Genomic DNA, 27,495 nt, shown 5'->3' on the forward strand with positions numbered 1-27,495 from the left:
CTTTGCAGTCCTGGACAGAGCAGGAACCATACCAAGCCGTGATATAACCAGAAAGAATGTTTTCTATGGTGCGCCTGTAAAGGTTGATGAGAGACATAGTGGACAAGCCAAATTTCCTTTTCCTTCTGAGAAAGTAGAGGCACTGGTGGGCTTTTTTAACTGTAGCATTGACACGGGGAACCAGGACAGGTTGTTGGTGATCTAGACACCTAAAAACTTGAAGCTCTTGACCATTTCCATTTCACCCCTGTTGCTGTAGATAAGATGTCATGATGTGGGTATGCCGGCGTTGGACTGGCGTAAACACAGTAAAAAGTCTGACAACACCAGGTTTTAGTCCAACCTATTTATTTGATAATATACTCACTAGCTTTCGGGTTAGTCCCTTCGTCAGGTGAATGGAGAGTTCTGGCCTCAGACAGAGCATATAAAGCACAGACAGTTTAGAGATTACTGATTAAAATGCGAATCCTTACACCTAACCTGCTGTTCAAGACCTGAAGTGGCTGATAATGTGAGTGGAAGGAGCACTGATCACAGTTTAAAGAGATGTGTATTGTCTCCAGACAGTACAGTAAGTGAGGTTTTGCAAACCCAGGCAAGTCATGGGGGTTACAGATAGTGCGACATGAACCCAAGATCCCTGTTGAGACCGTCCTCATGTGTGCGGAACTTGGCTATCAGTCTCTGCTCAGCGACTCTGCGCTGTCGTGTGTCGTGAAGGCCGCCTTGGAGAATGCTTACCCGAAGGTCAGAGGCTGAATGCCCGTGACCACTGAAGTGTTCGCCAACAGGAAGGGAACAGTCTTGCCTGGTGACTGTCGAGCGATGTTCATTCATCCGTTGTCGTAGCGTCTGCATGGTCTCCCCAATGTACCATGCTTCGGGACATCCTTTCTTGCAACGTATCAGGTAGACAATGTTGGCCGAGTTGCAAGAGTATTTACCATGTACCTGGTGGACGGTATTCTCACGTGTGATGATGGTATCCATGTCGATGATCCGGCATGTCTTGCAGAGGTTGCTGTGGCAGGGTTGTGTGGTATTGTGGTCACTGTTCTCCTGAAGGCTGGGTAGTTTGCTGCGAACAATGGTCTGTTTGAGGTTGTGTGGTTGTCTGAAAGCAAGAAGTGGGGGTGTGGGGATAGCCCTGGCGAGATGTTCGTCTTCATCAGTGATCAGTGCTCCTTCCACTCACATTATCAGCCACTTCAGGTCTTGAACAGCAGGTTAGGTGTAAGGATTCGCATTTTAATCAGTAATCTCTAAACTGTCTGTGCTTTATATGCTCTGTCTGAGGCCAGAACTCTCCATTCACCTGACGAAGGGACTAACCCGAAAGCTAGTGAGTATATTATCAAATAAATAGGTTGGACTAAAACCTGGTGTTGTCAGACTTTTTACGCTGTAGATAAGGGCATGTCCTCCACTATGCTTCCTGACTATCTAGGTGACTCTCTTCTTCGTTTTACTGACAGTGAGGGAGAGATTATTGTCATTGCACCAGTTCACCAGATTCTCTATCTTTTGTACTGGGTCTCATCATTGTTTGAGATCTGACTCACTGTGGTGATGTCATCAGCAAACTTGAAAATCGAGTTGGAGGGGAATTTGGCCACACAGTTACAGGTGTATAAGGAGTATAGTAAGGGTCTGAGGACACAGCCTTGTGGGGCACCGGTTTTGTGGATAATTGTGAAGGAGGTGTCGTTGCCTATCCTTATTGACTGGTCTGTGGGTGAGGAAGTCTAGGGCCCATTCACAGGGGGAGGAACTGAGCCCCAGGCCACAGAATTTGGAGGTAAGGTTTGTAGGAATAATGGTGTTGAAGGCTGAGCTGCAGTCTCAGAATAAGAATCTGACGTAGGTGTCTTTGTTATCCTGGTGTTCCAGGGTTGCGTATAGGGACAGGAAGGTGGCATCTCCAGTGGACCTGTTGCAGTGATAGGCGAACTGTAGTGGATCCGAACAGTCCGAGAGGCCGGAATTGATCCGAGCCATTAATAACCTTTCAGATTTAGACTTTTCCCTGTCAAATTTCTTGTTTTTATAATTCATTCAAGAGAAGTAGACTTTGCTGGTGAGGCCAGCATTTATTGCCTATTACTAATTACCCTGGAGAAGGTGATGATTAGCTACCTTCTTCAACTGCAATCCATGTGATGTTCATACACCCAGACTGCTGTTGGGGGGAGGGGGGGGGGGTGGAGTCCCAGAATTCTGATCCAGTAATTGATATATTTCCAAGTCAGAATGATGAGGAATTTGGAGAAGAACTTACAGGTGTTTTTTTTTAAGTTCATCTATAGGATGTGGGTGTCACTGATTGGGCCAGCATTTGATGTCTATTCCTAACTGCTCTTGAACTGAATGACTTGCTAGGCCATTTTAGAGTGTATTTTAGGAATCACCCATGTTGCTTTTCAGCTTGAGTCACACGTAGGCTAGACCATGTAAGGGTCGCAGATTTCCTTCCCTAAAGATCATTAGTGGACCAGGTTTATTTTTACGTCAATCAGTAATAGTTTCATTGTCATCATTGGACTTTTAATTTCAGATTTTTTTGATTGATTGAATTCAAATTTCATGATCTGCTGTGGTGGGATTCAAACCCGAGTCTGAGTCTCTGGATTATTAGCTCAGTGACAAAATTACCAGGCCTCCTCCTTTCCTCCATTGTAACTGCCGCCTTTGTCCTTCTAGACAGTAGTGGTCATGGGTTTGGAAGGTGTTGTCTAAGAAACCTTCATGAGTTCCCGCAGTGCATCTTGTAGAAAGCACTCGTGCGTACTATTGTGTGTCTTTGGTGGAGGGAGTGAATATTTATGGAAGGGATAACAATCAAGCAGGCTGCTTTGTCCTGGGTGGTGTCAAGCTGCTTGAGTAATATTGGAGCAGCACTCATCCAGGCAAGGGTAAATATCCCATGACACACCTGATTTGTGCCTTGTAGCTGGTAGACAGGTTTGGGGAGTCAGGAGATGAGTTTCTCACCACAGTATTCCCAGCCTCTGATTTGCTTTGTTAGCACTGTATATATGGCTAGTCCAGTTCAGTCTCTGGTCAATAGTAACTCCTAGGATGTTGATAGTGGGGAATTCTGCAATTGTAATACCATTGAGTGTTAAGGGCCAAGAGTTAGATTCTCTCTTGTTGGAGAGGACCATTGCCTGGCACTTGTGTGGCATGAATATTATTTGCCACTTGTCAGCCCAAGCCTGGATGTTGTTGTACTTGAACATGGACAGTTGAGTATCTGGGAAGTCCTGGATATCTACCCAGCTAAGTGTGTCAGAACCCTGTGAATTCTTTGACTCTTAGCTCAAGAGTTGGAGACTTTTTTTGCAGGATTCCAGATGCAGTGTATTTGACCATTGGAAATTGAAACTTGCCAGACAATTCCTGCGGAGTCCTTGGTTTGGGACTGCTATGTAGGCCCTGTAGCACATACTGACGGATAGGACCAGTCTTCAATCGTCTGGAAACCAGAGGATCTGGGACATAGATTCTTTATTGACATGGGAGCCAAATGTAATGGAGAGTGGGGGAGCGGGGTGGGGTGGGGTGGAGGGGAGCGTGGAGGGGGGACGTAGGTTGGTTGGGGGTTGGGGATGGTTGATAGCAGATAGGAAAGTGCAGTTGTGGCCACATTCTGATCAAGCGTGATCATATCAAACAGCAGAGCAAGCTTGAGGAATTGAATGGCCTACTGGTGTTCCTAACTCTTATGTTCATATGTTGGAAAGCACAATGCGGGCCTCATAACCAAATCTAAGGGACTGAAAAGGATGCCAATGTATCGATTTTATAAATGAGGACAGGGATTGTACATGCATACTGGGGACCACAGCTGTCAATAAAATTGTAGAAATGAAAATTGAGCAATTGGAGAACACAAGAAATAGGAGTAAGCCATTTGGCCAATATGCCAGCTCCACCTTTCAATACAATCATGGCTGAGCTTGGGCTTCAACTCCATTTTCCTGCCCCCCTGCCCACATCCTTCAATTCCCCTAGAAACCAAAATTGCAGTATTTGATGATGGAACACGCACAACCCTCTGTGGCAGAGGATTCCAAATGACTCACAACCCTTTGAGTAAAGTCATTTCTTCTCATCTCAGTCCTAAATGATTGGCCCCATATCCTGAGATTGATATTGAATTCCCCAGTCAAAGGGAAATGCCCTATCAAGCCCCTTCAGAATCTGTGTAGGTTTTAAATCAATATCTCTTTTAAACTCCAGAGAATATAAACCCAATTAATCGAGCTGTTACCATAGGTCAATTTGGTGAATCTTTTCTATACCACATACAATGCAACCATATTCTTTCTTAAATGTGGAGATCATATTTGCACATTGTATTCCGTATGTATGACTGCAGCAGGACACCTTTCTTCTGGTTTTCCAAGCCCCTTGTAATAAAGGCCAATTTGCTATTTGTCTTCCTAATTGCTCCACATGCATACTAACTTTGCATTTCTCATTCAAACACACCCAAATCTCTTTCAACATCAGCACTTTCAAGTTTCGTATCTTGTAAAATAACAATTAATCACTCTGACTCAAGAATAGAAAAGATAGCTTCACATATCCCTACATTATACTCCATCTGCCGTCTTGTTGCCCGTTCACTTGATCTGTCTATGTTAAAGTTTATTTATTAGTCATAAGTAATCTTACATTAACGTAAATAAGTTACTGTGAAAATCCCCTGGTCGCCACACTGTGGCGCCTAAGGAAGAATTTAGCATGGCCAGTGTGCTTAAGCAGCTCTGGAAGTCTGTGCACCCAGAGGAAACCCATGCAGACACGGGGAGAACGTGCAGACTCTGCACAGACAGTGATCCAAACTGGGAATTGAACCCAGGTCGCTGGAGCTCTTTGTAACTTCTTTTGTGTCCTTCTGCTTACGTTCCCCACCTAGCCTGGTGACATCAGCACGCTTGGATATGTTACAAGCCATTAATATAGTTTGCAAATAGCTGAGGTTCCTGCACTGATTCCTGTGGCACTCCATTAGTCACTGCCTGCAGCACTGTGGCACAGTAGTTAGCACTGCTGCCTCAGTGCCAGAGAACCTGGGTTCAATTCCCAGCTTGGGTCGCTGTCTCTGCAGAGTCTGCACATTCTCCCCATGATTGAGTGGGTATCCTCCAGGTGCACCAACTTCCCCTCACAGTCTGAAAGATGTACTAGTCATGCTAAATTCTCCCTCAGTGTATCTGAACAGGCACCAGAATGTAGCAACTAGGGGATTTTCACAGTAACTTCATTGCAGTGGTAATGTAAGACTATTTGTGAATAATAAATAAACTTTAATATGAAAAAGCCCCCATTATGCCTATGCTGTTTTCTATAGATTAACCAGTCCTCTATCCTCTATTACCCCCCAACTCAATCTGCCCTGATCTCAATGGTCACATGCTTGATTAACAGCGAGATATTATCTTGAATTCACAGAAACAAGAATCCTTCTGTTCAGAAGATTTTTTCTACAGATATCTTGAAGGCTGGTTCTGTTAGTAATGACTCAGAGTGTATGGAGTTAAGGAACGATATTACAATTTTATACTGAGAAAAACAACCCATGAATATGTAATATTCTCCCTTGAAAGATCCTGTGTCAAAGTTACTAATGCAGTAAATATTTTAATTGAATTGCTGAAAGTGACAGTTCTACTTGGAAATAAATCAACATTGAGAGCCCCAGTATCCAGTTTCAGATATCAAGTAATTATCTGACAGTGATGTTGCCTGTGCTGCTTGCAGCAATTATTTGTTGGGAACAAAGACCGAGTGCTGTATTGCTTTCCTCTAAACTTACAACCACAAGAGTATCACTAGGAGGGAGGGAGTCACCAAGAGGAGAGGCAGCACCATTGCAAGGAGCAGTCAATGGGAGAGCAGGAAAACAAATGCAAAAGTTTCTCCCGTTCTCTGCTTCTATACACATCCTAATGCTAGTTCCTTCTGAAAATTGGGATTTCACCATTAATCTGTAGCTGCTAAATGCTCTAGGCATTTGACCAGTGTATCATAGCAAGTGGAGGTTCTTTCCCTGGTCCTGACTTTCCAGTAGTAAAAATGCTGTAGTGTTGCTATTAAGAGTTAACACCGTGACTTGTGCATCGCGGTTATCTTGCACAGCTTCCTTCCTGTGTAGCTCCTTCTCTATTTTTTGGTATAGCACCAAGGCGAAACCTATCTTTGCTTCTCCGATGGCTGAGAATCAGAAACCTTCATCGCGACATTCTTCGCGACATTCTTCTTACAGGTAATAGGATCATTACCAGTTTTTCCAGGGAGAACCTTGCATTTTCTGTCTAATCCAGAGTAGCGCCAGTTGAGTGGCACAGACTTTATTGCGTTTGGTGCTGTGCTGGGTAGGAAACACTCTGTGGGGAGACCGTGCATGTACTAAGTTTCACCTCCGGCTTGTCATAAACATGATCTCGTATCTCTCTTGTAGATAGCAATGTTTTTAGAAAAGTTTTCTGTGGTCACACTGTAAAGAATTAACTGATCACTTATTTTTATTTATGGGTGAGGTTTATGCATGGCTGGCAAGGCTGGCATTTCTTGCCCATCCCTAGTTTCCTTTGAGAAGGTGATAGTGAGCTGTTTTCTTTAGCTGCTACTGTCTGTGTGGTACAGGGTGCTCTCATTGCACTAAATAGGAAATTTTATAAAGTGGACCTGATGATGAAGAAACAGTTGAATTCAGGATGGTTTGTAACTTGGAGGAAAACTTGCAGTTGGCAATGTTCACATCTTCCTGTTATCCTTGCTATCCTGGATGGCAGAGGTTGTGGGTTTGAGAGGTGCTACTGAAGATGTTGGATTGGGGTGTCAGCCAAATGGACTGCTTTGTACTGGTTGGTGTTAAGCTACTTGAGAATTATTGAAAGTGCACACATTCAGGCAAGTGGAAAATATTTCTTCATGCTCTTTAATGTGTACCTTGTTCATAGTGTGAGGGAATCTGTACTTTTGACATCTTTTCTGTGTGCGTTGGGATAGATCGGGGTGTGCCAGTGTGCAGCATGAAAGCCCAACCATGTGATGCAAAGAATTGCCCAGGTGGTCATGGTTTTGGGTGTGAAAATTGGACCACATGGTCAGATCAATCTGAGCTGAAGAAGGTTAACAGTGGCAGATGCAAAAGGTGAAAGAGGCTGAATGGGAAGCTGTCAGCTTAGTGCAGCTAGGAGCTGAAGCACGTAAGAAAGTCTGTGAGGAGCAGAGGTTACTCAGTGTAGCTGAAGTAGTTGTCTGCTCTGTTCAACTGAAGAGATGGGGAGCTGTGGTTGCCTGCTCAGCACAGCTAGAGAGCTGGAATTGCATTAGTGATTTGATGCTGGGGTAGAGCCTTGTAAACTTAGTGAGATGTCATATTGGAGGAGATCAAGCAGCTGGGTGTGAGCAGCCATCAAGTTTGAATTGTGTTGCCTGACAACTCATTGCAGGCAGGAGAAGAAGCAGGCCTTCCAGTTGAATTGGGTCTGCTGTCAAAGGATGGTCAAATCCTCAGAGGAGCTGAAATTCGCACGAGGAAGATAGAGTTGGGAGCGCTTTCACACTAATCCCTGAGATCTGAGTGGGCTGCTGAGAAAATTTGTGGGACCTGTTTTGTTGTGTCTGCCATTTAACGTGCAATCCACTCATAATTTGCTCGCTATTTCATGTTTAAATCATGTTAATTCTGGATATTAAAATGCATGATAGATAGTATTGACTGTTCGTTTTACTGACTCTTGTATAAAAACAAATTGTTTGTTACTAAACCATGGAATCTTGTGGCTTCATTCTCTTAATAAAGAACTGGGATTTCAAAATTTTATCCATTTTAAGCAAAAAGCTATTGGTGCCTAACCTATTTGTGACAATGGTGGATAGGTTTTGAGGAGTCAGCACTGGCTTACTCAGCGTAGAATTTCCTGCCACTGATCTCCATTTAGTGTGGAATAGTATAATCTGTGTAACTTTCCACAAGCTTGCTGTTCTTAAGAAAGTTACTCTGATACTCTTTCCCAGTTTTGCCCATGCCATCAGGGAACATTGGTACAATTCTAGAATGGTGCCAGTGGATTGGAAGTTAAACAACGTAACATCATTATTCAGGAAAGAGGAGAGAAAGAAAACTAGGTACTACTGGCAGTTAGGCTGACATCGGTCTTCGGGAAAATGCTGGAACATATGATTAAATAAATCTTAATTAGAACATTGTATGATATGATAGGACCAATATGGTTTTGTGAGTGAAATAATATTTGACAAATTTATTAATTTTTTGAGATTAAAGGCAATCAATTGATGTAGTATGCTTGGATTTCCAGAAGGCATTCAGTAAGGTGCTACAGAAAGGTTCCTCCACTAGCTATGGACTAATGGAGTTAAGGTAGTAGTGGCTTGGACAGAGGACTGGACAGGACAGGAACCAGACTGTGAGGATAAATGTTACGAAAATACAAGTTGGCAGGCTTTAACTAGTGAAGTGCTTCAAGGATCAGCATTGGGGACTTCACTATACACAATCTAGGCAAAGAGACTGTGAGTAATATATCCACATTTGCCGATGACACAAAGCTAAATGGGAATGTAAGCTGTGAGGCTGTCACAAAAAAGCTGTAAAAAGGTCAAGTGTGTAGCAAGTTGCTCTGTAATATGGGAAAATGTGAGGTTATTTACTTTGGTAGTAAGAGTAAAAAAGCAGAAAATGTTTTAAAAGGTGTAAACCATGTAACTGTTGATGTTCAGAGGGACTTGGATGTACTCACACAAAGAACACACAAAGTTAACATGCGGGCACGCAAGTAATTTGGAAAGCAAATTGCATATTGTCCTTATTGCAAAGGGGTTGGAATGCAAGAACATCTTGCACTTTGGGACTACACCTTGAGTACTGTTTAAAGTTTTGGGGCGCAATTTTACTGGACATTCACGCCATGCTCCCGCTGCAGTGAAGTCGGAAAATTTGATGCCCAGCCAAATTTCCATCACTGCAGCAGGATGGGAAAATCCGGCCACGTGAACAGCGTAACATTCGGGCCTCAATCTCCATGTCAAAGGAAGGATAAACTCAGCTTGGAGACAGTAGAGCCCAGGTTCTCTAGATTGGTTCCTGGGATAGGAGGGTTGACCTATTGGTTCCTGGGATAGGAAGGTTGATCCATGATAAGAGGCTGAGTAAACTGAGCCTACATTCTCTGCAGTTTAGAAGAATTAGAGGTGATCTCATTGACACATACACGACTTTGAAGAGCCTTGACGGTAGGAACTGAGAGGCTATTTGCTCTGGCTGGGGAATCTAGAACACAGAGGCACAATCTCAGAATAAGGGGATTGTTCATTTAGAACTGCAATGGAGAGAAATCACTTCACTCGAAGATTTCAAAAATGTGGACTTCTCTACCTCAGAGAGGTAGTGAAATTGTGGCCGAGGATCAACCATGATTGCATTGAAAGGCGGAATAGGCTCAGGGCAGTGGGCGTGGATCTACTCCTGCTGCTATTTCTTCTGTTTTTGTGTATTCAGCTCCCAGCCTTAAAGAGATTGAAAGTTAAGGGAGAAGTCCCCGCTCCTGTGCTCTGGGAGGGTTTGAATTTGAAGAATGGCCCATCTGATAGCTTAGTGGGCTAATTGTCTGCCCAATGTAAGTTCTGGATCATGCAGACCAGATAGAGTGCCCAGGTTTTGTGCCCAAATCTGTGCTGTATTGGGTGATTGCCTCACAGTGCAGAGACCCAGATTTGATTTCGACCTTGGATGGATGTCTGTGGGGAGATTGCACCCACGTCAGCATGGGTTTCCTTCAGGTGCTGCCATTTCCTCCCACAGCCTGTAGCTGTGCAGGTTAGGTTGATTGGCCATGCTAAATTGCCCCTTGGTGTCAGGGGGATTAGCAGGGCAAATATGTGAGGTTACAGGGATAGGGCCTGGATGGGATTGTTCAGTACAAGACTGATAAGCTGAATGGCCTCCTTCTGCAAGGTAAGGATTCTATTATTCTATGATCTCAGCTAAAATATGGTGCATATGTTATAATTGATTTTGTCATCCCTGAGCTAGAAGAATTATAACATCAGTCGAGGCTCTTGCTGCTGATCATGATTCGAGAGGCCCTTCTGGAAATTGCAAAAGCAGTCAGGATATAATGGCAACATTTGAGTTCAGCCATAAATAACATACTAACACTCTCTCTTCAGGTCACACCTTAAGAATCTTGTTGGGTCACGTATTATTGGATTATTAGTGCCTGTGGAACAGGAACCCAGCATATTTTAGGAAGGGAGAGAGCTGGAAGTTGTCAGCTTTGATTAAGTGTTTGCAGTGAATTGTGGAGATTCCTAAACTGAGTGTGGCAGAATAGATCTAATAACATTGCCAGTAAAATTCTGAATGTCAGCTTAATTAAGAATCAAGGTTATGGGTTCTGTTGAAGCCATTTTGATTAATGTTCTCGGTGTGCAGGCAACACTGACCAGGCCATGTGTTCTCAGCTCCTAGTGTCTCTGAGAAGCTGCTGGTGGAACTGTCCCCTGAACCACTGGAATCCACATGCTGATACTCTCACAGTGGTGTTCGGTCAGGAGCTTGAGGGTTTTTGGCCTTGATGACGACTGAAGGGTGGTGTATATCCAAGTTAGGCTAGTGTGTGGCTTTGCAGGGAAGTTGAAGGTTACAACGTTGACATGATCTTCCTCCTCATCCTTCTTGGTGGTAGAGGTCATGAAGCCAGGAAGTAGTGTTGAGAGATACTTGGCCAGTTGTGGCAATGCATCCTGTAGATAATAGAGTGCAGGCACAGTGCAGAGGATATTGAATTCAGTGACGGAGACACTGATCAAACAAGCTATGCTATCCAGTACCATGTGGAGGTTTCTGAGTATTGTTGCAGCTAGTTTCTGCCCTCTTGTTGGTATAGCATTGATGTGACTTGTTCAGTAAATTCTGATCAATGGTAAACCTCTGGGATTTTAGTGTGGGGGAAGTTAGCAATGGTAAAAGCAAAGATCAGAAAGGATGTGATTGTCCCAAACAAGAAAAGACTCCCATCATTGCCTGGCTCTTTCTAAAAAAAAGAGCCTTGCAGCATCAGAACATTCCCAAAGCGCTTTCAGAAAAATAACTCCTTGTGAAGTGTAGTTGCTACTTGAATATGACAGTCAATTTAATGTACTCCAGAAATAGCAGCAATGGCAATGAGCAGATAAGCTCTCAGTTAAAGGATTAAAATTGGACAGAGTATTGAGAAGGACTCCCCAACCCTCCTTCAAACTAAAGCCACAGGGTCTTTGACAAGTCCCAGTTTAACCTCCTAACCAGTACTCCATTGGATTGTTAATCTAAATTTTTTTCTTGAGTTCCTGGAGTGGGATTTTAAAGTGCAAACTTCTGACCTGGGAGGGGGGAGTGTTTGACCACTGACCTACAGTTGTAGCTTGCATGCTATCCAGATCCTGTCATAGGGTGGTGCAGGCTGCCTTTTTATCAATGGAAAGGAGCAAAATCTGGATGCAAATGAGCAATATCCGGAGGTGACGTGACGTACAGTTTAGAGCTTTTTTTGGAGTGTGGTGCTCGGCTCCTTCCACTGGAGGTGCAGCAGCGAAAGCAGTGACTCGGAATGAGTTGCTTTTGAGCATTTGCACTGGCTGCTGTTATATATGCACCTATCAACCTGATGAGATAACTTGAACACTGGGAACTCTTGATTTAGGTGCGCACTGTTCCACTGTCAGATCTCAGACTGCACAACTGGTCCCACACAGGGAGGATCTAATCCCCCAAGGGTCACCTGACCCACACTCTTAAAGGGACAGTTACACCCCAAACCCCAACACACAATATATACACATATTATAGCCACATGTGTATCGAGTAAAGATTCTCGTGCATTCTTTGTTCAGGTTGCTGTGTACAGGATACACTGCTGAAACTGTGGGGTACCACCTTAATGCCACAAGCCAACCTGACCACATAACCAGAGAAAGACACTTGTGAATCGGATGTCCTTTGTTGACTTTCTGAGTGGTATTTGTGTCACATGCCAGACTGTATGCTTCCCAAAACTGTGTTGGTGTGTTTTGTAAGTAAAAACCGTTCCCACAATACTTAATTCCTTTTGTAAATTTATCTTTGAAAACTTTCTCCTCTTCCCTCAGGAAGGCCCTTTTTTTTGGAGTATGTTCAAAGAGAAACTGGTGGCCCTTGTCACTTCACTCAGCAAGCTGAGGAGGGTATCACAGCTGATCTGTCATCAGCCGATCTTCATTCAGTCGCTTCCTCCATCAGGGGTTATTAGATAATGGTCAAAAAACCCTGGCTGATTTATCTTCATGCACCCCTCCCCACTCCAAACTCATCCCATAGAAATTGAGACCAAATGTAGCTACCTCCTACGTGCCCTTGCTGAGATTAACAAATTCTGAATAAACAACTACTAAATCAACTTGTATTTATTTAACGCCTGTAAAGGAGTAAAACATTCCAAGGTAGCTTCACAGGTTTGTGAATTGACAGCAAGATATGTAAGGGGACATTATCACATGTAGCCAAATGTTTGGCCAAAGAGGTAGGTTTTAGGGAGGACCTTGAAGGATATTGTAATAATTCAAGAATCAGCTGTGAAGGAAAGTGCTTTATCGGACAAAGCAAAAGTAAAACCACAAGCCTGTGATGAACACGTACAGATCCCCACTGGAATGATACAATAATGGACCTGCTCAGGGGCCTGCTTTATAACGGGCTCAGTATACAAGTTCCACCTGTTAAGATAATTACATATCACTACGGGAACTCATATTCTACAAGCCTCACTGGGAAGTCAATCAGGGATTCCCTGTGCCAGGTTGGAGGATGAGGGTTATTACAGAGATAAAGGTTTAGGGAGGGAATTCAAATTCTCAATATTTGGGAGCTGAAGGTACAGCCACCAGTTGGGGAATGGTTAAAATCAGAGATGCATGAAAGGCCAGAACTGTAGGAGTGCAGATGTTGTGATCATCCATAGCCAGGGCTAATGGTGCTAATTGTTCAACACACCTCTTGTAGTCTTCCCATTCCAGACTCTGCTATTAATTACTTTCAAACTGGGGCCTATGCCTGTAATTGACAGTGAGAGTAGCTTTGAGTAGACTTCTGGGCAGGTTCAGGGCATCTAACCCCCAAGTCTCCGACAGTGGTCGATATTCACAGAGGGTACCAGGTAGCATATCTTTGTCTTTTGGAAGTTTAAACGCTGGGCGTAAGTACCACACACGTGTTCACGTGACACTTCCTTTGGGTCCCGACGTGTGACAGCAGTGAACGACTCAAACAAAAACAGAAAATGTTGGAATATCTCAGCAGGTCTGATAGCAACTGCAGGGAGAAAATAGAGCTAATGTTTCAAGTCTGGATGACCCTTCTTCAGAGCTGAATGTCTCAAAGTATTGCATTAATTTGCCATCAGAATATCCAGGCCAATGTATATTTTCCTAGCCTCTGTTTCTGATTATGTAGTCTGCATTTTATTTTTCAGTTTTGAAGAAGAATTTGCACTGAAATGTAAACCTGTCTATTCCATTGACCTGCTTCAAACTTTGAACATTTTTCTGTTTTTTTTATATGTATTTGCACAGAATGCCCAGCGTAGAAGCAGGCCATTCAGCCCACCAGATCCCTGCTGGTGCTTCTGCTCCATATAAGCATCCTCAGATCCTTCTTCACCTAAACCTATCCATAAAACTTTTGATTTATTTCTCTAGCTTCCCCTTAAACACATCCATTAATCTCCCATCCTCCCACATCCCAGCCACGCCCAGTTCCAGTGAATGACTTGAGATCATTCTATCCTGGGAATCTAAATGGGTAGAGTAGAAATTGTGCTCTATAATCCAGAGGCCTTGACTCATTCCTTGGAAAGTACCGATGCAGCTGGGGAACTTAAATTCAGTTAAGTAAATAAATCCAGAAGTTAAAAAAAAACTAGAATCAGTCCATGAAGGTGGTCTTGTAACAACTGGACTATTGTAAAGACCTGTCAATCCCAGGAATATCCTTTTAGGGAAGGGAAATCTGTCATCTTTTCTCAATTTGGTCCAGATGTGACTCCAGACTCCGCTTGACTTTGAGGTTCTCTCAAGACATCCAGCATTCACCGCCACCTCGAGAGCAATTCGGGACAGGCAATAAATCCAGGCCCTGCCTTCAATGCCCACAAATGAATATCATAAAGTCATAGAATCCCTACAGTGCAGAAGGAAGCCATTCGGCCCATCAAGTCTACACCGACCACAATCCCACCCAGGCCCTACCCCGTAACCCCACCTGTTTATCCTGCTAATCCCCTGACACTAGGGTGAATTTAGCATGGCCAGTCAACCTAACCCGCACATCTTTGGACTGTGGGGGGGGAACTGGAGCACCCAGAGGAAACCCATGCAAACATGAGGAGAATGTGCAAACTCCACACAGACAGTGACCCGTGGCCAGAATTGAACCCAGGTCTCTGGTGTTGTGAGGCAGCAGTGCTAACCACTGTGCCATCGTGTTGGCTCCTGATAATAACAACAATTGCAGCTAAGCTTGACTTGGTATTTGTTTCATTCTGCATAATAGAGCAGACACTCAGCTTACCGCTGCCTCAGATAACTAAACGCAAACCAGGGATCAGACCTGGGCCTTTTAAATCTATCTGTTGGGTCATTGTGAAACAAGCTTCCAAGGGAGCAAGAATGGAGATTTATTTTCCCCATTTTAAGCAATTGTTTGTGCTGAGCTGGTCTTGATTTTCAATAGTTAATAAATATTGATTCTTTTTCCATCTCCCACCTCCCCTTCATCCATATTCCAGCGAGTTTCCTGAAGCAGATGAGGAGGCAGAGTTTACTCGCCTGGAGGCCGAGCAGAAGCTGGAGCAGATCCGCCGGAGCCTCGATGAGAAGGAAAATCAGGAGTATGAGCGGCTGCGGCAGAAGGGCCACGATGCCGAGCTGGAGCTGGAGGAGCTGAAGAAGAGGCGAGAGGACCGGCGTAGGCTGAGGGAGGAGGAGGAGTTCCGACGGCAGCAACAAGAGCAGGAGCTGCAAGCCAGAGAGGAGGTGGGCACGGTTAACCACAGCTATTGGTCTTTTAAGGTTGATGTTTAGGGGCACCACCAATGGTTCAGAGGTAAGGTCAGCAACTCTGAGCCATACGCTGCAGGGAAATCTAAAGTGCTTAGACATGTAGAAAAGTTACAGCACAGAAAGAGGCAGTTTGACCCACCTTGTCCATGCCAGCCCGAGGACACCCTGGTGAGTTATTGAGCTGAATTGTTATTGGGTAACTGTTTGCAACTGTACACTGACTGAAAATGGTATTCCTCCATCGTTATATTGGTCCAGCTTCCAGCAACATCCTCTTCATCTTTCTGCCTGAAGACAAATGTGTTTTGAAGTTGAACCAACAGGCTATGATTTTCCAAGCTGTAGACGAACATGACTGTGAACCCCTGGAACCTTTGCTTGAGCATAATGCTCCATATTGAGCTGAGGAACATGCATCCTCCTGTTTACGTGCTGCGGCTATTCTTTCATTTCTATGGTGTCCTTATCCAAGGCTTCAGAGGGTTCCTTTGGTCTCTAGCGACCATATGTATGGCCTTCTAAACCATTTGGGCACTGGTTCACTATTAGATAATGGAAGCAGTATGGCCTCATGGTGTAGTGGGGCAGATAAACTGCTAACATTTGGTGCCAGGGTATTTTAAAATTACTTCAAAATTTTTTAAGGAAGAAATCAAGGTAGGAGAGATAGAAAGGGTCAGCTCAATTGTAAGAATCAGTGTTTTAAAATGTTTACGTTTTCCCACATTTAAAACTCACTTAGATCTGCAACATTACTCCAACTTATAAATCAAAGACAGGGTTTAATAAAGAAACTTCATTACTCCCAACTTGGAGCCTGGCTATGGGCCAGTCAGTTCCCCACAATTTTCAACAGATCCTTATTTATAGTGAGTCAGCTGGTCAGCTGACCATCACATCCTTCTGTAATTGGTTCCATGGTTTAGTGGGTCAGCAGACCCTCAAAGCTTGTTACCATTGGTCACATTACATCCAATACAATGTTGTCACCGGTTACATTCTAACACTAGCTGGCAGCAGTAAGATTGGTAGCAAATTAGATGGAAGGATGATCCAGTCAGGTGTGGCAGAATAATGAGCCCCTGAGTGATCACATGCTGTGTCCATTCAAAACTATTAGTCCTTCTGCCCAATAACGTCGTCTATTTTCACTATGATTAAGAGTGAGTTGTGAAATGCTACAAAAAAGATGTTGCAGTTTAAAGTTTATTTATTGGTGTCACAAGTATGCTTATATTCATACTGCAGTGAAGTTACTGTGAAAATCCTCAAGTCGCCACATTCTGACACCTGTCCAGGTACACCAAGGGAGAATATAGCATAGCCAATGCACCTAACCAGCACGTCTTTCAGACTGTGGGAGCAAACCGGAGCACCCAGAGAAAACCCATGCAGACACTGGGAGAATGCGGAGATTCTGCACAGTGACCTGAGCTGGGAATCGAACCCAGGTCCCTGGCATAGTGAATCATCAGTGCTAACCATTGTGCCACCGTACAGGAAATGTTACAACAAAAGTGTCAAAGGAAGGATGATGTTGCATGTGTAGAATTAACATAATAACAGGAAATTGACCAAGTTTTTCGAATTTAATACTTTCCAAGTTGTCAGCACTGCAATTATAAAATTGAAAGTCCACATTTTGTGGGATGATAAATTTAAATCTCTTTTGTCCTCTCACAGGAAGAGAAAAGAAGAATGAGAGAAGAGCGAGAAAAACGAAGGATGGAGGCAGCAGAGAAACGCCAGAAAGTTCTTAGTATTTCAGGTAGTGAAATGGAGGATCCGTTCATTCCCCTCAGCCCCAGGAGCCCAACATTTAAGGTAAGAATTCCAGATAGACATTGAAGTTTTACGTGGTGTATTTTGTTTTGCTTTGGCACTGCTTGGGTAATGTCAGAAGTACACAGCTCTTGTGATGCTATGCAGCATGCTAAGGTGAATATGCAGGATGCATTATATCATGGCAACATGGATATCAAATTAGCTGAGTCACAGGAAACAGGGTAGTGGTTAATGTTTTTTCAGGCTGATGGGCGATTTCCCCAGGCATCATTGTTGGGACACTTGCTTTTCCTGGTGGATATTAATGATCTAGACCTTGGTGCATGGAGCACAATTTCAAAGTTTGTAGATGATACAGAAGTTGGGAACTTTCTGAACTCTGAGGAGGATAATGTCAGACTTCAAAAAGACATGTGAATGGATGAAAAATTCCAGCACGTGGCTTTCCCAGGGGAGTGGGGTGGCTTCTGTGGGAATTCCCATTGACAGCGGCAGGATCAGAGGATCCCACGACTAACGAATGGTGCGCCGCCTCCTGCTGCCGAAAAACATGTAGCTGGGAGGCTGGAGAATTCCGCCCTTTCACAAAATGATGGCAGGTGAAGTTTGATGCAGAAAAATATTAAATGAATCATTTTCGTTGGAAGAACTTGGAGAGACAATGTAAAGCAAAGGATACAACTTGCAGGAATAGAGGGAGCTGTGTGTAAATATTCATTACATCAGGCAGGACTGGTTGAGAGAACAGTTCATTAAGCATGCAGTATCCTAGAGTATACCAGGGAGGTTGTGTTGAATTTTTAGAAGATACTATTTTGGCCTCGGCTGGAGTGCTGCATGTCAAAACATTAGGAGAGGTGTGGCGGCTTTGGAAAAGGTGTAGTGAAGATTCACGAGAATGATTTCAGGGTTGAGGATGTTCAGTTATGGAAATAGATTGAAGAAGTTGAGGCTGATTTCCTTGGAGTAAAGAAGGCTGAGAGGAGACTTGATAAAGGTACTCAAATTCATCAGGAGATGGGGAATAACTGTTCTCACTCAGGAAGAATGAGAATGAGAAAAGTTTTAAAATTTATTCATTAGTCACAAGTCAGGCTTACATTAACACTGCAAAGAAGTTACTGTGAAATTTCCCTAGTTGCCACACTCCGGTGCCTGTTTGGGTCAGTGCACCTAAGAGGACAGTGATTTAAAGTAATTGGCAAAAGAATCAAATGTGATATCAGAAAAACTATTTCACGCAGTGAGAGGTTAAGGTCCGGAATGCACTGCCTGAGGGTGTGGTGGTGACAGGTTCAATCAAAGCATTTAAAGAAGAATTAATCTGTTAACTGAAAAGAAAAAACATGCAGGGTTACAGGGGGATGACAGGAAAATAACACTAGATAAACTGCTCTTTCAGTGAGTCGCTGCAGACACGATGGGTTACATGGCCACTTTCTACTCTGTAATGATGTGGTGATTAAAACTGATGTATTGGGATTAAAGGCATAAGATTTGAGGTGAAATCCTGCATCATTTTAGGCCCATGTTTACATTATACTGTCACAAACATTATAGCAACATGGATTTCATTCACACTGTGCATGTCAATCCAGGATTGAATGCATATTTTGTTATTTTGCAAAGATATTAGCAGTATAAATGTTGCTGTGACCCATAAGGATCCTTGATCAGTGTACAAGACGCCTTTAAGGTGTAAGCCAGCTAACCATCCTTGCAATTCAACCAATTAGATCAAATCCTTCAGTGTCCATCCATATCTCCACCTTAAATTAATTCCTCGAGTCACATTAATCAATTTAGCAATGTGTGATTTAGCAAAATTCAGAGCTGTGGCAAGTACATTGCCTTCAGTTCAGTAACTCTTAAACTGTATGTGAAATCTTGGCACTGGCCAGGAACAGAAACAGAATTATTTCAGCACTTGTGAAAAGAGTGCACCTTTGGCATTCTATTTGAATATAGTTTGTAATCCAAAATTAATCGAACAACCAAGTGTCCAATATAAGCACGTGTGGAATTAACACTTGGGTTTCTCTTGTCTGAAAATAGACGAAGAGATGGTACTCAAAAGATTGGCAGCCCACAAAAATGTGCGACAAAATCCATGCAACCAGAGTTATTTTATATTCCTGATTCCCGTCCGCCCTTTTCCTAACTTCCTGGAAAGCAATTAAGTTTGACAATAGCCTGCACTGTCTGATGTCAAACACAACAGGATAAGATAATGTGAGTGCAATTACTACAATATGTCAACAACAATGATTATAAAAGTTCATTGATCCTTCTCTTTTCTTTCAACACCAGAGAGTGGGTTTACACATAATTCCGCAGCAAGGAGAATAGCAAAAGTTTGTATTCACTGTGACTTGCTATTTTAGGGGGGAATTAAAGGGTGGGAGGGAAGATGAAGGATCTTCACATTGCAAGAGTGGGGATCTCATCATGAGTCACGATGCACAATCCTCTCCTGTTTGACTGTTTACAGTCCCTTTCCACATTCTGTTTCCCTAGAGCAGTACAGTAATACGTGAAAATAAGAAAACAATGCACACATAGCTGCTGAGTACTCACTGAAACTTTCTTTGATTTCAGCTTTCCTTCACATGCTTCAACTTAAGAAACATGAGCATAGGAATTAGGAGCAGGAGTAGGCCATTCAGCCCCTCAAGTTTACTGCACCGTTTAATAACTTCATGGCTGATCTGATTGTAATCTCAACTCCGCATTGCCACCTACCCCTTGTAACCTTCCACTGTCTTGCTTCTCAAGAATTTGATTTGATTTATTTTTGTCACATGTGTTGGGCTCCAGTGAAAAGTATTGTTTCTTGCATGCTGTTCAGACAAAACATATTGTTCATAGATTACATAGGGGAGAAGGAAAGGAGAGGGTGCAAAACATAGTATTGCAGTTACAGAGAAAGATCAAAGCATTATTAAAGACCTTAAAAGAGTTAGAGTACCATTTTAATAGCACAGACTGATCGTGAAATATTGAATTTGAGAATGGGGGCAGCTTGCAAGAAGAATCTATCCGTGCCTTAAAAGACTTTGCTTACACTGCCTTTTGAGGGAGAATGTCCTCAAGACTCTCAATTCTCTGAGAGAAAATCTTTCCTCATCTTTATAGTAAGTGGGCACCCCATATTTTAAACAATGACTCCTAGCTCTAGATTCTCCCACAAGTGGGGAAACATCCCCTTGACATCCGCCTTGTCAAGACTGCTTAGAACCTTACATTTCAATCAAATTGCCTCTTACTCCAGTGCATACAAGCCCAGCCTGTACGACCTTTCCTCATAAGACAACCCACCCATTCTAGATATTAGTCTAATAAGAGTTCCAGGGAGAGTGGCTCAACTATAGAGTTATCAATTCGTTGTTCTAGCATTTGAAGTTTTCACCGAAACAACCTTTAAAAGTGTAGAGATTCTGAAAGATTACCTTATACAAATCAATACATCAAGTATCATACTTTGTGCTGTTTGGGAAGTTGAGTTATCACTGAAGCATTAAAATACCCTCCTGAAAATCAGTGGACAAGGTTTTCTGGCTCTTTCAGTCCTGCTGAAGGTGATTCACCCCCACCACAGGTTCTGTGGCAGCAGACTGAGTGAGCCACACACAATGTCATGAGGCATCATCAGGACTGGAAAATCCTGCCAGCAGCCAATACTGAGGCTGCCTCCACTGCCAGAAAACATGTCGTGGCGGGGAGCAGGAAATCCCCTTTAGGAGTGGAGGGAATGGAGAAGAATAACGATGTGATATAAATAGAATACAGATTGTCACTGAGTTTCCAAAGTTATCCCTGATTGTGAAAGCAGCAGCAATTGTTAATTTATGAAGATATATTACACCTAGCTGATTACTTCTGATGAGCCTTGATTCTTTCCTGAAAAAAGTTCGAAGTGCCGAATGAGTGTGAAAATGGGAGAGAATCGCGCCCACTTTTTTGGGTGAGTTTCTGGACACAATCATATGGCACTTAGGAAAAAAGAGGCAAAGTATGATTCTTGCTAGTAGAAAAGATGGGCAGTTCATGACAGGAAGCCAGTTGCTGGCCCTAGGGGTGCCATTGCACAGGCGTCCCAATCAACCTGTGTGATGAGCCAGCAGGATTGTTTCCTTTGTCTTTAATTTGCGGAGTCTCTGTGTTGTCTAGGACTGCAGTTGCATGGTCTAGCTTTGAAAGACATTGAAAGACTGTCAGCATGGTGTATGGCCTTTTTATTTAAACCGTACTCATTTTGGAGACGACATGGTCTGTGTGTCGAAATTTGCGGATGACACCAAGATTGGGGGAACGGCAAATTGTGCGGAGGGTGTGGAGAGTCTGCAGAAGGATCTAGATAGGCTGGGCGAATGGGCCAGGAAATGGCAAATGGAATTTAATGTTGGCAAGTGTGAGGTGGTCCACTTTGGTAGGAAGAATGGTAGGAAGGACTATTACTTACGTGGCGAAAAACTGCAGCAGGCGACGGTGCAGAGGGACCTCGGGGTCCTTGTGCATGAGTCGCAAAAACCCAGCTTGCAGGTGCAGCAGGTGGTCAGGAAGGCGAATGGGATGCTGGCCTTCATAGCGAAGGGGATTGAATATAAAAGTAGGGAGGTCTTGCTGCAGCTGTATAGGGCATTGGTGAGGCCGCAGCTGGAGTACTGTGTGCAGTTTTGGGCGCCGCACCTGTGCAAAGATATTTTGGCCTTGGAGGGAGTGCAGAGGAGGTTTACTAGGCTGATACCGGAGTTGAGGGGGTTGAGCTATGAGGAGAGGCTGAATAAACTAGGCTTGTACTCGTTGGAGTTTAGAAGAATGAGGGGAGATCTCATTGAGACGTATAAGATGATGAATGGGATGGATAGGATTCCCGCTCAAAAAAGACAGTAGGACTAGGGGGCACAGCCTCAAGATAAAGGGGGGGCGTTTTAGAACGGAGTTGAGGAGGAACTTCTTCACTCAAAGGGTGGTGAATCTCTGGAATTCTCTACCCGTTGAAGTGGTGGAGGCTGCCTCGCTAAATATTTTCAAGAAGCGGGTTGATGGGTTCTTGATAAGAGAGGGGATTAAGGGTTATGGGGAGAGGGCAGGAATGTGGAGCTGAGCCACGACAGATCAGCCATGATCTTATTGAATGGCGGGGCAGGCTCGAAGGGCCAGATGGCCTACTCCTGCTCCTATTTCTTATGTTCTTATTTCTTATGTTCTTGTGGTCAATGACAAAATAGGTGCATTCATATTGACGGAGGTTTGTGTAGGCTTTTTACAGAAATGCTGTGTAGGACAGTGGAATGTGTCACTTTGCTATTCCACTGAGAGGCTGCCAGGTCTCTAGCGGAATCGGCTGATTTTAATGTTCCATCTTTTTCTCTTTCTGAGAGAACTTATTTTGCTTCTTCCTAGCAATTGATAACACCATAGAGGTCAGGAAGCAAACATTTTAGGCTCACGGCAAGATTGGCCACAGACCTATTGCAAAGCATCTCTGAAGGTCAATTTACTGAGCTGCCAGATTGAACCTTGCCTCGGCTATGACCCTCCCTTGTTTAGTGCCGACCATGCAGATTTTGCTCCAATTTGAGTGAGATATTGTTGGTCCCTGGATCTCCAATTTGGGTCTGGCTGGGTTTGATGGTCCTATACAACTTTACCATGATGCTCCCCCAATACAGGAGCCAGTAAGAAAATCAGCCCTTCCTTTCAACAACGTGGTTTAGCCATTTCAACACAAGGGCTTTCAGGTTGATTTTAACAGTTTCGGATGTGCTTTGCCATGTTTCAATGCACAACTTGAGCAAATAACAGTTGCGTTCAATGTAAGGGCTGTGTTCCTGTTTTAAGGAAGAGATTTGTTTGTTTTGTGGGTTGCCTAGGCAACAGGGAGCACCTGTTTCCTGCTTCCTGTCTCCACTTTCCAATCACCGTATGGACGATGTCATTCACGCAAATAGTCAGTTTCCTCACTTGCTATGCTGAAGGTCTTGTAAGATGGTGCTGCAGATAATAAATGTATTGAAATAATAATTCAAGTGCTTTTCAAAAAGCCTTTCTAAATAGTTTGAGTTATTCTTTGCAATAGTGAATGCAACAACTGCCCAAAGTTTGTCTGTATAAAACCTCAATCAGAAATTCCCTCCAGGATCATAGAATCACAGAAACCCTCCAGTGCTGAAGAGGCCATTTGGCCCTTTGAGTCTGAATCAACACTGACGCAGTATCTTACCTGGGCCATTTTCCCCCACCCTATTCCTGTAATTTCACACATTTACCATGAATAATCTCATCTAACCTACAATTGATCATGGCCAATCCACCTAACCTGCACATCTTTGGCGTACATAATTGATGCCAATGTCCTTCTTTATTTTGTCCAAGTTTATTCCATTGTCCGGGTGCAACATCTAAAGTAAAATCAACTGGCCAAATCCTGCCTTGGAAGAAAATGGGTAAAATGTGTTGCAATAAAAATCAGCCATGATGTAACTATATTGCAGAATTGCCTATTCCATTTACAACGTACTTATGCCTGATTTTTAAAGCTTATTTGTTAATCACAAGTCGGCTTACATTAACACTGCAATGAAGTTACTGTGAAAATCCCCCAGTTGCCACACTCCAGTGACTGTTTGGGTACACTGAGGGAGAATTTAGCATGGCCAATGCACCTAACCAGCACATCTTTCAGACCATAGGAGGACCCAGAGGAAACCCACACAGACACAGGGAGAATGTGTAAACTCCTCACAGACAGTGACCTAAGCCGGGAATCGAACCCAGGCCTCTGGCACTGTGAGGCAACCACCATGCCATTCATTTGAATTGATATATGAAAAATCCTGTGGTTCTTTATGGATGTATATTGAATTTTGCATCATTTTCTTTCAATTCTGAACATTTTGAACAGTGTGATTCACTGAATACTGCAATGCATGGAACATAGTACTTATTCAACAGCACCTTCCAAATCTACATCTGCACCAAATACCACCTAGAAAAGCAAGGGCAGTAGAAACATGGGAACACCACTACCTTCAGGATTTTTTGATTTATTATTGTCACATGTATTAGCATACAATGCAATGCCTTGTTTCCTGCACACTATTACAGATAAAGCATAACTTACATAGAGAAGGAAAGGACAGAGAATGGAGAATGTAGTGTTACAGTCATATCTAGGATGTAGAAAAAGATCAACTTAATATGAGGTAGGTCCATTGAAAAGTCTGATGGAAGCAGGGAAGAAGCTGTTCTTGAGTTGGTTGGGTAGGTTTCCTTAGACTTCTGTATCTTTTTCCCAACGGAAGAAAGTGGAAGAGAGTTTGTCTTCAAGTCACACAGCATCCTGACGTGAAACTATACTGATGTTCCACCACTGGGTCAAAATTCTGGAACTCACTTCCTCACAGCTCTGAGGGTGTTCCTAAACTATATGGACTGCAGCGGTTCAAGAAGACAACTCACTATCACCTTCTAGATGGCAATAATGGATGGGCGATAAATGCTGGCCACACAATGATGCCCACATGCCATGAAATTTTTTTTTAGAACTTCCCATTTAAGTTTAAGCTACACCTCCTGGAGGGTCACACATTTGATCCAAGTTACCTGATCCCTTTCTGACCAGCATTGGCCTGAATATAGAACATTACAGCGCAGTACAGGCCCTTCGGCCCTCGATGCTGCACCAAGCTGTGAAACCAATCTAAAGCCCATCTAACCTACACTATTCCAATATCATCCATATGTTTATCCAATGACCATTTAAGTGCCCTTCATGTTGGCGAGTCCATTACTGTTGCAGGCAGTGCATTTCACATCCTTCCTACTGTGAGCAAAGAACCTACCTCTGACATCTGTCCTGTATCTATTATCCCTCAATTTAAAGCTATGTCCCCTCATGCTAGCCATCACCATCCAAGGAAAAAGGCTCTCACTATCCACCCTATCTAATCCTCTGATCATCTTGTAAATCTCTATTAAGTCACCTCTTAACCTTCTCTCTAACTGCTACTGTTTAATTTGAGGTGCTTCAGGGAAGTGTAGAGAGGGAAAATCGGTCAGAATTGCTAGTCCTGATTGCTATACAGCAATCTCTATTGGCAAGTGCATGTATGTAGCTCTTCAACAAGAACAGCATCATATAGTGTAGCCACGCCTTCAGTGGTGAAATCACCTGTTGATTCTGTCCACATTTGCACATGATAAAAAGGCCATTGGGTGAGGTGTGCCAGGGTGATTAGTATCTGTGAAACATTTGTTTTCAGTATGCCTGAGAGCAGGATTTATAAAATTTAAGATTGCAGTTGCTCAGATCTGGAGTCTCCTTCAACATCTGCCTTCATCTTGACGGGAAGTGTCAAAACCGCTGTCAGTACTTGAGTTACATCATCAGCGAAAGGGAAATTGAATTGGCAAAAAAAAAACCCTTTTTTTAATGTTATATAGAATGATAACAAAGGAACATACAGGACTGGAAAAGACAATCTCAGTCCATAAAGTCAGCACCAACGAATATCAAAATGGTTAACCAGAATCCTTGCCCCTCCAGAATTTCTACAGCATCATTTCGAAAACATAAACACACACAGCAGAAGATGGACCATGTCTTCCAGCAGTTCACACTTATCTTAGGCTCATTTGTAAAGAGAGAGGAAGTGAAACATGATGCAATGTTAAAGCTGAACATTGCTGAAAACAATGTGCGCCCTCTTATCAAATTTCACATTGATCGATTGCCAGTCTTATATCAATACTCATTAAATGCTGATAGCGCCATATTTGAGAATTAAGTGGAAAGCTATGACAACTTGCCCGCACACTGAGTGCAGCCGTCTGCACAATATCAGAGCGCCAAATTAGCTGCCAATAAAAAAAATTACCTGAATAGATCAATACACACACAAGGAAGAATTACAAGGCTGTAATCTTATTTCACAATGCAAATAATGAATGTTTTCTTAAGGAGAGACTTCTATTTTCCTAAGTGGAATGAATGAGAATGTACTGGAAAGATGCAATTTTACCAGTATGTAAATAGACATTTTGTGGAAACGGAGATAATAGAACAGCTAAACATTATTCAGAAGGGTGACATTTTCTGCTCTAAAACATGAAAACATTCCAACATTAGTCCTCTATGACCTGGTCAGCACCTTATTTCTCTTCAAAAGAGTTGGTGGAATGGGGGACAATTTTATTTTTTTGCCATCATGAATTTTGATTTTACCATTTGCGATATGATTTTCCACTTGCAGCCGCTTGATGTCGATTGATCAGTGAACTTACATTGGGCAGAAACCATTTATATTGTGTTGTTTCACAAAGTGTTAAGTAGAAGATAGCATTGCCCTGTCCTGTAGTTTAACAGTTGGGACACGTGGGGAGAACAAGCAATCTTAAAAAATAGGCAATGAAATTCTGGATTCTATACGAGGCACTGAATGTTAAGAATGAGAGTGTGATGTTGAATTTGTACAAGACCACGCTAAGCCACAACTGGAAGTATTGTATACAGTTTTAGGCACCTTATTACAGGAATGGTGTTCATGGCAAGAGTGAGGAATCACAGAGGTGAAAGGCTAAAAACAGAAAGGTTTCCAAAATTGTGATAAGCTTTGACAGGGTAAATTGTACTCACCAGTTGGCAAACAAGAGTTATAAATTCTGAATTTTCTGTTCTGGCAAAAGTTTCCTTTATTCATTTGTGGGACGTGGGTGTCGCTGGCTGGCCAGCATTAATTGCCCAATCCTAGTTGCCCTTGAGAAGGTGGTGGTGAGCTGCCTTCCTGAGTGATTGGTACAATTGAGTGGCTTGCTAGGCCATTTCAGAGGGCATTTGAGAGTCAACCACATTGCTATAGCTGTAGAGTCAAGTGTAGGCCAGACCAGGGAAAGACAGCAGATATTTTCCCCTAAAAGACATTAATGAACTAGATGAGTTTTTCCAACAATCAACAGTGGTTTCATGATAATCAGTAGATGCTTAATTCCATATTTTTATTGAAATCCAATTCTACTATCTGCCTTGGCAGATTTCGAACCCAGGTCTCCAGAACATTAGCTGAGTTTCTGGATTAATAACCCAGCGATATGTGTCCAATGAGATGATGTTTATAGTTTAAAAGGAAATTGAATAAAATTTGAAAAGGAAAGATACAAAATAATTTAAGTTAGCAGGGAGTTTAAAGATTCATTCACAGGGTGTGTTCAAATTTTATTATCCATCCCTAATTGCTTATGAGGAGTTGGTGGTGAGTTGCCATCTTGAACTGCTGCAACCCATGTGACGTAAGTAAGCCCATAATGCTGTGAAATAACTTTTTGACCCAGTGACTGTGAAGGAATGATGGTAGATTGTGTGTGATTGAAGAAGGAAGCCTTTGAGATGGTGATGTTCCCATGTGGTTGCTGGGATTAGACGGCTCATGTTGAAGAGGCACAATGACTTGAATGACCTTCCTTTATGCTATAATTTTTATGATTGTTAGTTGGTAATGAGCTGACTAATGTAACCATGACTTCAGCTGAACCCCTTGGTTGAAATCCAGGTGTAAATTTACTCCCATATCTTTATAAACCATTTGAACACCTCCA

The 27,495-nt window shown here is 42.9% G+C and overlaps 1 protein-coding gene across 2 annotated transcripts in view; it reads left to right on the forward strand.

The window, feature by feature from the left end:
- Positions 1 to 27,495, forward strand: part of lsp1a (lymphocyte specific protein 1 a) — a 346,256-nt gene that overhangs the window by 267,439 nt on the left and 51,322 nt on the right. For both annotated transcript variants that reach the window (XM_080190298.1, XM_080190300.1), the window contains exons 5-6: positions 14,841 to 15,087; positions 16,798 to 16,938. In XM_080190298.1, the coding sequence (XP_080046424.1) occupies positions 14,841 to 15,087; positions 16,798 to 16,938 (388 nt within the window). The remainder of the gene's footprint in view (positions 1 to 14,840; positions 15,088 to 16,797; positions 16,939 to 27,495) is intronic.

Source organism: Carcharhinus amblyrhynchos, chromosome 6 (assembly GCF_965287045.1).
Source record: "Carcharhinus amblyrhynchos chromosome 6, sCarAmb.v2.hapA, whole genome shotgun sequence".
Classification (NCBI taxonomy): Eukaryota; Metazoa; Chordata; class Chondrichthyes; order Carcharhiniformes; family Carcharhinidae; genus Carcharhinus; species Carcharhinus amblyrhynchos.